This window comes from Strongylocentrotus purpuratus, unplaced genomic scaffold (assembly GCF_000002235.5).
Source record: "Strongylocentrotus purpuratus isolate Spur 01 unplaced genomic scaffold, Spur_5.0 spur5_scaffold_5, whole genome shotgun sequence".
NCBI lineage: Eukaryota > Metazoa > Echinodermata > Echinoidea > Camarodonta > Strongylocentrotidae > Strongylocentrotus > Strongylocentrotus purpuratus.
Genome location: NW_022145611.1, coordinates 20537000 through 20550321, shown reverse-complemented (window position 1 = coordinate 20550321; position 13322 = coordinate 20537000). Strand labels below are relative to the sequence as shown.

Sequence of the window (13322 nt, the reverse complement as noted above, 5' to 3'; positions counted from 1 at the left end):
AGTTAAAAAGAAAGTCATGCTAAAACGGCGCTTCGCCCCCTGAAAAAAATAAAATAGATTAGTAGTCCTCCTCTCCAGCATCCCCCCCCCCCCCCCGCTTTAATATCACATTTTCACTTGGCAGCCCAAGGGGGCCGGGGGGGGGGGGGGGGGGGGGGGGTAGGGGGTAAACCCCCTACCCCCCCCCCCCCCCCCCCCCCCCCCCCCCCCCCCCCCCCCCCCCCCCCCCCCCCCCCCCCCCCGTAGATCTGCCCATGTTACCATATCATTCCACAACATTTTGGTCTTCCTCTTCTCCTCAAAAGGGACTTTTAGACTTGCGTGGACGTGGACGTGGACGTGTTACGTCCTTTTAAGGCACTGGCAGTCACACGTGACGTCCTTTTAAGCACTGGCAGTGCCTTAACTCTTAAGATGCCCCCATGCAATTCACCCAGTGCCACAGTGCTAATCCCTATTGTGCCAGCCACTAATCCCCTGTGTGCCAAGTTAATTTAGGGTAGGTTCAATTAGCGTGTGTGCTTATGCACGAAAATGTGTACGTGGCACGCGAGCGAATGAGAGCAAGCAGCTAGTAGAACAATTTCATTATTGTAAAATTGTCGCTTCCTGTTTCTGATTATTTTTCAGGGATTTAAATTTAGTCGGATGAGTAATCTATTATTATTTTTTGTCTGAATATATTAACAACTTACAAGTAGAATTATATTTAACGTGTTATTCTAAATAATTTTGTAATTACTGGTATTTCTTCATATACATAAACCAGATGCAGATCTCGGATTAGTATCATCATGTCATCAAAAATTCTTCGCCTTTTAGAAGGTTTTGGGGATGATGCCCAAGTGGGTGCAATCCTAAGGAAAGCGGTTGCCCAAGCCCAGACAGCACTGGCTTCAAAGGACCATGCACACGCAGTCGACCTCATTGCCTTCTGCTCAGAGAATCTACAGAGCAACCCACATCTCCTGCAGACGGAGGAGGTGGAAGACATCGTCCAACGTCTATGCTTCCCAGTGGCAGCAGCAAGGATGATGGGTGGTAAGGAGGAGGAGACGCAGGGAAGGGAGATCCTCCAGAGAGTTTGTGAGTTTCTTGCAGGTACCATGTCCTCTTCGTTCAGGAAACACCATCCAAAGCCTTGTGAGATTGTAATGAAAGCCTGCACACAGAGCCTCCTCACCTACAGGTATGTGCCACCCTCAGACGAAACAAAGAATCAGAGTATTGAATCTTAAATTGATAGGGATGGTCCAGAGTTTAAAAAACAAAGAATTCTAGATTGTTAGTTTAGAATTAAATCTTATGGTACTTTTTTTAAAAGTTTGTGACCTTAGAAAAACAGTATGGTGTTCTTGTGATATCAAGTTTTTCAAAGTCAATCTGTAATTTCTTAAAGTATGCATTCAGGATGCAGGTATGTTTACAAACTTTTGAAAGGACATTGATAGATCACTTTATAGATGTTCTACTATTTTTCACTATTTCCAGCCTTACTAGATATTTAGGAAAATAGAAAGAATAAGAGAAAGGAAAAAAACATTTTTGAATATACTATATGTATATTTTCATTATTATTGGTAGAGATGAAGTTTACACCAGGGACCAAGGATGCAATGAGTTTGATGAGGATGAAGAACGAAAGAAAGGTGACCTCAGTATATCATCTTCCATAACTGTCCTAAGCATCTATACAAAGAAGCTCAAACAGTCTCCAGAAAAACCTGATAGAAGCGATGAAGCCGAAGATTTGTGGTGGCGTGAACTCACAGAGATAGTGTTGGACATCCTGGAGACGGGTGAAGCCCTCGTTTGTGTGCAACTAGCCCAAATCATGGTCCCCAAAGACAAGGACTTACCCCTGGGTGGAAGAACTAGGAGTGAGATGCTTGAAATGATTTGGGGACGACTAGTAGCGATGCATGAGAGAGGTGTAGTGCGTTTGGAAGGGGTGAATGAGAACATCTACCTCATTCTCTGCGCCCTGTCTGATGCATACTTCCCAACTTCTACAGAGGAGTCAACCGTCAAAGCAAATGATACAGGACTGGATTGTTCTAGAGGCTTGAATCTCCTGGAGCTGGAGTTGTTTTGGAAACTGATTCAGCAAGGGCTTATCCACACCAATCCCCTGACACGCAAGCGTTGCAGCTATCTGATGAAGAGGGCGGTTGATGTGGCTGCAACTTCTGGAAGATCTATAGGTCAGGGGTCACATGGGCTGGACGAGCAGCCATTGTTCTCATGGAATCCAGCGGAGAAAGAGAAATTGCTACGTCTCTGGTTTGAATTTTTCCTCATTTATGAGACTCTGGAGGAAGTTCAGGTGAGTCATGCTTCCTTTTTGTTGTCATTGTACTTTTTTAATGGGAGTTGAGATATACTATTTGTTGTATTCTAGATATTACATTTTAAAAAAAAACATTATTGAAGCTATATCCAAAGAAAGGTTTCCATTAAGTTTTTAGTAATCACACTTACAATGTATCATAATGAGATTGTTGAAAGATGAAGGTCAGATATTTCTATAGCTTACAATTACAATTTGTATCATATTTAGATACAAGTAACCTCTTCCCATCTCTCTCTCTCTCTCTCTCTCTCTCTCTCTCTCTCTCTCTCTCTCTTGAATTTGTGTGTGATCCATCTTCTCATGCTTCCCTGATTGTTTTTACACCTTTCCTCTTAAAATCCTTTTTTTCCCTCTTCTTCTGTCTCCCTTTTTATTTATGATTTTGATTTTACAAGATGACAAATCACATTTTATTCTTTTAATATTTTCTTTCTTTATAGATCCATGTAGTTACTCCTGCAATGCCTCGTCTTGCCCAGCTGACAAAGGCTACATATAGATTGGATGGGGCAGGTATGTATAGTATTTCAATAACTTGTGTTTTAATGATGCCTTTTTTTTGTCCTGCGTAGATTTTTTGTTTACGGATGTTACAGGTACTTTTTAGATGTTTGTTTTATTATTTAACAAAAGAATCAGTTAATTGTCATGTCACTTTTTTTTGTCATGTCTTCTTTAAAATATAGAAGATTTTTATGAATATTTGTATTCTTATACATGTATGTGTTTCTCCATATACTATTTTTCTTTGGTGTAAAGTTTGTTTGCATGATTGGGATTTAGAATGTTTTTTTGGGGGGTTTGTAATCGCTTGATATTGTGCCCAAGATGCACATCTTATCTAGAATATGAATCAAGATAATACTGCAATTATTTACAAGCCAATTCAAAATGAATAGAATTAGATGCAATTAGTTTTTCCACTAAATTAACCATTTCATGATTCTATACCAGGTCAAAATTAATCTTTAAAAAAATATCATGTATTGTTTTTTTTTCATTCATGGTTTTATACATATCGTAATTAGCAGCCAATAGCTGAATTGTGCACAATTTACAAACACATTCAAAAATACATAAAGTACAATGAAGCAAATGGTATACAGAAGTATCATGCTATGTTTTTTAATGTTACACTGAAATGTGACACCACAAGATTGTAAGTGTGAAACAATATGATTATTCATTATTTTTCTGCAAAACAATGTAACACATATTTTGTAAATCATTGTGTTTTCTGACCAATAAAACTTATCAAGATAAAAAAAAATTTAAAAAAGCAAATGGTAAAGATATACAGACAAAACGGTAAATAAATGATAATCAGGGTTCATAGACGATATGCAGGTTAATTATTTCATATTTATTTGAATATCATTTATTCCATTAATAATTTTATTTTTCCATGATAATTGATTGTATAAGTTGAACAATGATTTTACTTGGTAACTTATAACTATAAATAGAAAATGTATTAATGTAAGTATTATTGACTGCATATATTGCATGATAATTATCCATGTACGTTGAGTAATTTATGATTTTACTTTGTTGACTTGTATTAGGTATACCTATAATGCATTCCAGTTGGCTGTGTATACTGTATCAGCGTTGCTTTGTTCACGAGAGTAAGACAATCACAAGACTTGGTGTAACTCAGTGTTTGAATCTTGACCTGGACAAGAGTTCATTTCTTCATCAGAGTGGGCCGAGGGTAAGTCGTTACTTTCTGTAGATTTTGATAATTTAACACTTAATTTGTTGGTAGCCATGTTGTTATTGGTACTGCTCTTCCTGTATATATGTATATTCCTTGTATAGGAAATGTTTGATACAGGAAAAAGAAAAAGAAACATTTTAAATTCCATAAACAAAATATATAGGGAATAATGATGTTACGACATCGGCTTGCTCATTTGCATACAGTCTATTTGATATATATCACTGTATCATAAAAATTATGCGAAACTTTAAGACTTTCTTATTTTCTCGTCCAAGTTTATTTGTTTAATTTTTCTCTATGTATTCAATTCAACTTGAGAATTGGTCAGGCTTGCCCTTTTAGTGTCGATCAGTTGTATGCCAAACCTGTGTTAATGTCATCTTTTTATTTAATTTTTTTTTATTCCTAGTTCATCTTTGGTCCCTTACTGACTGCTCTGCATGAGGAGTATCTGTACACCAAGCCACCTGAGACACCACCCGGCTCACAACCACCCATCGGTCTGGCCTTGAAGAAGTTTATGGTCTTCTGTGTGTCACAACTCAATGATGATACAAGGAAAAGTAAGTTGAGAATATCCACAATAGAGCTTCTTCTACACATGCCATGGTAAATTGCCTGAAAAGAAGTTGTTGCAAGATAATAAAATGACATTTAAAGGTAAAACAAAGTTTTGGTATCGGGTCATGAATTTGGTTCAAATGAACATATTGGAAGCATACGCGATCCTACAATATTCAGTGACCATTGTCGCGGTCGAAATTGAGTCTTCAGTTATTAAATTGTAAATAACATGGTCTTCTTTCTTTATGTTGTATAGTTCCCTCTCAAGGTCAAGATATTAATTAAGCTATGAAACAATGTTTCTTGACTAAAATCAGCCGATTGGCTATTTCCGTTTGGAAATTATATATCACAACTACATATTCTGAGATTTTAATGGTCGCAACTGCAATTGTATGGACATAAGCGCTATTTGAAATTTATCAAAATTTACCGGGAGCACCGGTAATTTTTAATTCAATTTTACTCGAAAGCAGAAATGTGTTAGGGGCTAAATTTTCAAGTGCTTTTAATACATCTACAGGGGCATCCAAAAGTATCAAAATTGTAAAGAATCACTATCCAGTCAATTTTCAAAATTTCCCCAAACTTTGTATTACCTTTAAGCTTTGTATGTATCACAAATCTGTAACCTTGAGCACACAGATGAGTGAGTTTGCCTTAGGGCATGCATTGGTTGCACACAGCTACTGTTTTTTCTGCCTCCACTTCCCAGTCATTCAGACATACAGCAATTTAAGTTTACCGTCGCTTTTTCAAATCTGTATGCTTCTGACAATTTTCCTTGTATAAATTTTGTGTAAAATGTTGGTTATGGGTATGAAAGATTTGTCACAAACTTTCCTATCGTGTTATCACTATCAATATTCCATGGGTGTTTTGTTTAGAGTAATATTGAAAGTTCTTTTAAATGACGTGTTAGGAACAATGCATTACTTTCAAAGCTTTCACCTACACAAACCCACTGCAAACAAATGTTTGGCAGTTACCTCTTTTACCTCATTGTTATCAACACACTACTGTGCACATGTCTAGGCCCCATAGGTTTAGCCTTTTATTACAAAGAAATGAAGGAAGTAAGGAAAGAAAAAGGAAACCATGAAATTGAATACTAATGTTCAAATTAAGATAGAAAAAGAAATGGAGAAAGAAAGGATTACAGTATCTGAGAGAGAAGGAAGGACCTGAAAGAGATGCAAAAGATGGAACTCCCAAATTTGTTTAGCTTTAAGAGCTACAGAGCAATAAGAGTAAATGCAAAAATAAAACAGATCATAACAAATTCCCTCCTCCTCAAACAAAGTATTAAAAAATACAAGGGCATCTTATCATTATCAACAAATTAAGAACTAATCAGAACGACCATGTCAAATTAAAGTATTCCTGTGAAAAATCAAATGTTTCTACTTGTCTCTTTCTACTTGGTAATTAGCATTCTTATCTGATTTGCTGGCATTGATCTGTGAGCAGGCATGGGGACCAGTCACTATCTCCTTTGTCGCTGAGGCCTTGGCGAGTATCCCAGCATTCCCTGCATGGGGGCGTTCATCCTTGTTCCTGCTGAGGTTAGTGTTACATTTGATTGCAGAGTCACATTGCAGACATGTGGTAGCATTGTGTTATCACACTAATGTTTCTTTTCATGCATTGGTATTCATTTTAAAAAATACATGTACATGTGTGTGTGTGGACTGATAAGGATTTGAAAGCTGTCTTTTAAGATAATTCTATACCCTTGCTCTTTTTGTTTGTTAAGGGGGTATTTTGTTGTATTTTCCTTTTGTTTCATCTCTACTATTTGATCATTGCCTTCTCAATCTACTGAGTGGACATGGATAATACATGTGATGGTATTATTTGCCTCTAAATTCTCTCTAAAATCAGAAACATCATTATAATCAGCATCAGTGCCACTACCCCGCACCCCACCACCAATTACCAACATCATGGATATCATTACCCAAACCATCATTACCGAAACCACAGCTACTCACCTCCGTTATTATCATTGCAACCACCATCACCATCACCACAATCATCAACCATCACTATCATCACTATGACCAGGACTACCAACACCCACACACACACACCACCACCACCACCACCACCACCACCATATAACATCTCTATCAGGTTATCATCAACCTCATCTTGATCAACATCATCAACATGAGAGCTACTATCAACTGCATCACAAATCTTGCAATATTGCTCCAATCACCTTGCCCGACTTTGAATAGAGTTTTGATCAATATCATCCTTATCAATATTTTTCTGACTGATTATTGACACCATTGTCAGTGTTCTATTCATATTAATTTGAATTAATATTAATCCTGTCCTATTATGTATTTTGTATTTATGATTTTTAATTTTGTTTAGGATGCCAAATTAACTGAATTCTTTAAAATTACTTCTCATCACACACACAAAAATCTACTACTGTATATAACATGTATATAATGCAAAGTAACATCATGATGTTATTCCTGAAACCTTTAGGGACAAGCTTTCATCTGGTTTCGTGACCTGCCCTCCCGGCTACCGGTCCACCATCCAGTGCTTCTTCCTTAGGGCAGCCCTCCATCTTCTAGACTGGAGTAGTATCTCACTGCACCAGCTCTCCAGTCTTCTGGGTGTGTGCAATGCTGCTGAGGTTCTCAAGAGGGGATCATCACTCTGGGAAGAGGTATGTACCACAATAGACCAGTTCACGGTTAGCACATGTCCCAAATGACCCAGACTATCCACAGATCTTCATAACATATGAAGAGATCCCACTTTGTACGTTTTGAAATAATCAATCCTACAGCAATGGAGGTGCTACATAAATAGCCTTTGTTTCCCCCTTTTCAAAGAATACTTCCACCTGTGTATCATGGAGTGCATTGCTTGTGCATAAATGAATAATGATTACATAACTTTCATGAGCACGAGTACCAGTATTTTGTCTCCGTGTATTTCTCAATTTGGTCTGCAATGACAATTATCTGCTCGTGCTCAGACTGCAACTATGAACTGGCTTATTGTGTACTCTACCTATACAAAAACTCAATAGTTGATATATACACTGCACTGAAGTTTAATGATAATTTTCTGTAGAAAAAACAACTATTAAGGCTTGTTCAGATATGGCTTGGAATATAACCGCCAGAAAGCTTGTCACATTTTTTTTTAACGTGTAAAATGAATGGCAACTGCATGCAACTAAGGACTTGCACATATTCACTGAGCTCTGTATTATAAGATAGAGAAATGTAAAGCATATTACACCTTACGTCATCATTTAAAAAAAGATGATGTTGTGGTTTTGCTGCTTCTTATGTGAACGAGTCTGAAGTTCTTTGATTACCACCTTTTTCTCACTTCCAGAGTATGCATTTTAAAATTTTCATCTGAATTTAAGATTTTCATCTAATTGAATGAAGTTGATTGAAATTGAATAATTCAATCTTTCATGATTAATATAAATTTACCTCATATCTGTTCATATCATTTCAGTTCAGTTAATTGTCTCTTTTCTCATTTTTTGCCCTCCAGGTATGCCAAGCTTTCCATGACAACATGCTCAATCCCACCTCATCAGATCCAGACATCCAGCCCCGGTCACCATGGCAGACATGCATCCAGGAGATCAAAGGTTATCTGCACGTTGACCCGACCAAAGAGGCTCTAGAGAGGGATGATCTACCCAATAGAGAGGAGGCCCAAAGGGTCGTCATAACCATGCTTATGGTGGCTGACTCGCAAGCTCTGGATCATCCTCAAGATAGGTAAACAGGAAGGTTCTGAATAAAAATGTCCATCATTCAAGAAAGCAGACTTAAATTAATGAAACCTTAGTCTGATGCAGATGTGCTCTCAGTAAATGATAGTGCATATGTCATAGGTCGGTGGTCAAAGGTCAAATGTGTATTAAAGGGTTGCAGATAGATACACTGTTAAGTAATCAAGACTTCATCCCAAACTAAATGTTATCTACATTTGAGCTCATCTGTCTATTCTTGATAATTTTAATTTATGCTATTATACTTTTAATTTATTATATATATATTGTGTAAATGTTAACCCTGTGTACTTGTATATTACTGTGTATCTGTGTATTGTACACTCAAATTATTATCTTATCTATTTATTTACTGAACCACTATTGATATTCTTTCTCAGCCATATATCAGACCTGCTGCAACCCCTACATGAGGTGCTAGGTAGAGCAGGGAGCCATGTGTATCTACCTACTCAGAAGGCTGATAAGGCACTGCAGATTCTTTACGCTTTGCTCCAAGAATCACAGACATCATCTCAGGATCAGCGTTACTCAGGTAAATAAAAAGAGAAAATTAAGGGCTTGGTAGTAATAGATGCCGAGTGCACATGATGCCCAAAGATTCAATCAGTTTAAATTTGGCCATTACAAGAAGTGGGTTATTGATGTAGACAAATGCTCATGTACCCTTTACAGCTCATTTTATGTAAGTTATTACCAAAGATGAAAAAAGCCAGTCAGTCACTCAATAGTGTCTGACAGTGAAGTCTAGCAAGTAAACAGGTTTCCTGGCATAATTTGAATATTAGGACACTGCTAACGTTTAAATTTCACATATAGGCATTACATGACATATTTATAATTCCTGCAAAGTTCTACAGAATTTGATGTTGGCTGCAAAAGGGACATAAAAGGTTACTTGTGGACCTGTGCAAAGAGGCATGTACAGTGTAACAGAAGTTTATTCATTTTGACACTAAATTCTTTCTTTCTTAAAGAATTTTGCACATCTCTAACGATCCTGCTCTGCGAGACCCTGGGTGAAATCTTCCAGTACCTCATCCGTCAGTTACTAGGCAACAGGGATGTTCAAGTGAGACCCGGCAAGATTTCTTTAATTTTTATACTGTCATTGTAAATCTTTGTGTTGACTTAATATGCGAAAACCAATGGCAACCGTACCATTTACCCTGCATCTTTAATGAAACAAAACCCTGGGTCAAAGGTCAGCTCATTGTTCCTTCGTGTTCCATTATGTGTTCCTTGGAATAAATATACAGTGATTCTGGTTTCCAGACGTATCGGCATAGGCCAGCTGTATCTTTGCGTAATGTAAAGTAGAAAGTCTGTGAGTTCGTGTCAATGAACAGTTGTTATTTTATTCATGATCAATGATTCAAGGCATTGAAAAATCGATTATTTGGGAATTACATAGCTAGCTAATATCAAATTGTGATTTCTATATACCGTAAATCTCCGTGTATAAGGCGCACTTTTTTGCCGCCGACCAAAATAGGGGTGCGCCTTATACACAGGTGCGCCTTATACACAGAGATTTACGGTACTGATTATATTATATGTATCATTTATGTTTAATTTGAGTTGATATTTTAGACGGTACTGATTATATTATATGTATCATTTATGTTTAATTTGAGTTGATATTTTAGATTGATGCATGTACAATTAAATCAATTTAGAAGATTATGCTGATAAGCAAGCAACATTTTGCTCCATAAAATCGCGTAATGTGAAATGTTAATAGGAATAAGACTTTTAAAAAATTAGTGATGTAATTTTACCCCAGGAACAATGCCGACCCCCTATTCATTGTTTTCTTTATCATGAATACATAGTTGTGATCCAAAAGGATGTACCTCCTGTACTAACTTTAAAGGTACTATGTCCCTTTTGCAGCCAACCTCAAATTCTGTAGAACTTTGCAGGAATTATGAATGTCATGTATGTCCTATCTGAAATTTAAATGTTAGCAGTGTCCTCATATTCAAATTATGCAAGGAAACCCGTTTACTTGCTAGACTTCACTGTCAGACACTATTGAGTAACTGACTGGCATTTTTTCTTCTTTGGTAATAACATACATGAAAAGAGTTGTAAAGGGTACATGAGCATTTGTCTACATCAATAACCCACTTCATGTGATGGCCAAGATTAAACTGATTGAATCTTTGCGCAGCATAAAACGTATGACCATTCGGTACAATTGTCTGAAAATCAAGACTAGTACTTTTGGGCTCTATAGCCCTAAAGTCGATTTGACAACTAATAGTCGTTATTTTCCCACTTGAAGACATTTTCAAGCTCCACCTTTTTTAGGGAAGTTCTAAATTAGTATTATCTTTCAAATGCAGTTGGAATTTAACTTTTTCATTTTTTTGGCCTGCAAATGGGACATAGTACCTTTAAAGTTAATGGCTTTCTGGCTCTCAGCAGAAAAATTAGAATAGTCTGCATCACTGGTGTTAAAAAAAGTTTCTAGATGCCCCTATTCAACACTTAAAAATGATTTTAATACAATTTCATGAACTTTTGCTCCTTTTAACTATCCCATTTAAGGTGCATGATGTGAACAGCATCACCCTGTACCGGTCATTCTTGGATGCCTTACTATCCCATGCAGGGAGAGAGCATGAGGGTCAAGGCAGGAGTTTTCAGGGTCAAGGCTTGACCCTCAAGATCATCGAGGGTAGGAAGCAGCTTCTGAAAGGTTGCGAAGCTCTCATGAACTCACAGCTTCAGAATGAGGTATGTGGGATTAAGAGTTTAGAGGTGAAGAGGGATTAAGAGTTACTGGATAAAAAGGGATTGAATATTTAGGGATTTTTAAAAATGGATGAGGTAGAGCTTGCTCCCTGCAGAGTCACATGTCCTACCAAAGCTGAAGCTGGTTTATACCACCAACATTTTGTATTTCATCTTGAAATTTAGAATTGGTTCATAAATCGTGAAGTTATATAATGCGTTATATAGGTTAGACAAACTATGATTGTCCAACCTAGCAACAACCTGTAAACTGTTATGATCTCTTTCTCCCCCCACCCTCTATCTCTCTCTCTCTCTCACCCACCCTCTCTCTCTCTCTCCCTCTCTATCCCCTCATCCCTCCCCTTCTCTCTCTTTCCTTAATACTCCATCATCTATTCTCATCCCTGCAGCATTATGTAAAAGAAATGCATCACTGTTACACAATGACGTCCATCCTGACCTGGATTTTATCATCGGAGGCTTTCAGTCCTGGTGCAATGCTGCCCTCTACATCCAATATGTTGACATCTCTTCTGAGAGTAGAAGCCTCGGCCTCTGCAAGATTGAAAGAGGTTGCTGAAGCAGGAGATATGAGGGGTAATTGATCTCAGTGATTCTCAAGCTTTAGTATGAAAGTAAAACTTCACTCTAATATTTAGTTGGTTTTAACAAAAGCACATAAACGAGAGAAACGGAACGTGCAAGTTTGTACAAAAATCCAATCAAAAATATGAAAGTTAATGAATTTTTCAAGTTGTAATCAGGAAAACACGAATTTGCAAGTCTGTGACATAACTTTTGAGGTCCTCTCCCTTCGAAATGAAATGAGTTAAAGTGACTTGGTAACTTTGCCTCAGATTCTAAAACAAAATCCTGGATTTAGCTCATGCTGCAATCATAATTATAAACATTAAGGTCAGTCAGGAATCCCATGAGTTTTTAGAAGCCAATCGCCTGTCTGATTTTCAAGATATTTATGATTGGAAATGGAAATTTCATTTTTCGTTTTCCTAACGGTTTTTATAATACTACAGTCTATTGGAGAATATGAGTATTGAGTATGGTAAAACCGGTCATTCAAAGATGATAACTTTTTTGAAGCACTTCGTGATCATGTTGAAGTGCAATTTTTTAGGGCTTCAATATTACACCATATCACAGACACTGACATCACGTAGGGCCATGCATCTCAGATTTAATATGGTTAAACGATGCCTCTAAGGCTATTTACGTATTTCAAATGTTGTAATCAGCTGTACATTGTATAAGTTTCTATCTACTTTTTCCTAGGGCTTGATGGTTCAAACAGAGGGCGACTGCAGTCAGATGTGATCAGGACCAAATGGGAAGCCATCTTGGCCGTTATCCAACATTGGGACAGACATAGAGGCAAGGCAGGCAGTGGATTGACCCAGGAAGATGACCCTGTTGCTTGGCAACCGGTGCTGTCTGCTTGCCTGTCTGACACGAGTCTGGTATCTGCCTTGCATACCAGGCCATTGTTGAAGTGTACTGCTTTGCTCATTGACAAGGTAAATAAAGTTGTGTTCATTAAAATAGAGACATATTGAAACTAAATTATGCTTCATCATGTTATGAAGAATATTTAATCTTCTACAACATACAGTGATTTGACATACTACATTAAGCTTCGCCATTGAAAACAAGAAAAGAATTACAACCAAATAACATTTGTAACATATCTAATCAAAGTTTAGGAGCTTTTTCTCTATTTATTTGATATATGTAGTATTACTTTAACAGAAAGTGGCATACATGTATGCTTACTTAAGTAGAAATATACTGTCACTCTATAATGAGTACCCAGCACATTCTATTCACAAAGTCTTGGTTTCATCATCTGTAAAGGTGGCTGATGAGAACATTCCATTATGCTTGGAGGGGCTGTCAGCGTGCTGGTGCGCTGTACTGGATGGTTGGAGGGCAAACTCAACATTCTGGAATCTGTACGAGGCCTTTATCGCTGTAGCCTACCAACCGACTTTATTACAACTTGGGGAAGGCACTGAAGTCTATGAAGCTCTTCAGAAGGTAAGATCTATCACTTTCTTTGATATCAAAACATTACAGTTACAAGACTTTCCCTCTGTACATTGATTGATTATTAAATTACAGAAATGTAATAA

The 13322-nt window shown here is 37.3% G+C and overlaps 1 protein-coding gene across 2 annotated transcripts in view; it reads left to right on the top strand.

Annotated features, from left to right (window-relative positions):
• LOC577114 (probable methyltransferase TARBP1) overlaps positions 1–13322 on the top strand; it is a 34496-nt gene that overhangs the window by 10193 nt on the left and 10981 nt on the right. For both annotated transcript variants that reach the window (XM_030998739.1, XM_030998740.1), the window contains exons 2-15: positions 770–1189; positions 1585–2326; positions 2794–2866; positions 3919–4067; positions 4486–4639; positions 6073–6205; positions 7146–7332; positions 8184–8416; positions 8811–8965; positions 9408–9502; positions 10987–11175; positions 11586–11772; positions 12466–12707; positions 13045–13227. In XM_030998739.1, the coding sequence (XP_030854599.1) occupies positions 795–1189; positions 1585–2326; positions 2794–2866; positions 3919–4067; positions 4486–4639; positions 6073–6205; positions 7146–7332; positions 8184–8416; positions 8811–8965; positions 9408–9502; positions 10987–11175; positions 11586–11772; positions 12466–12707; positions 13045–13227 (3117 nt within the window). In that variant the 5' untranslated portion in view covers positions 770–794. The remainder of the gene's footprint in view (positions 1–769; positions 1190–1584; positions 2327–2793; positions 2867–3918; positions 4068–4485; positions 4640–6072; positions 6206–7145; positions 7333–8183; positions 8417–8810; positions 8966–9407; positions 9503–10986; positions 11176–11585; positions 11773–12465; positions 12708–13044; positions 13228–13322) is intronic.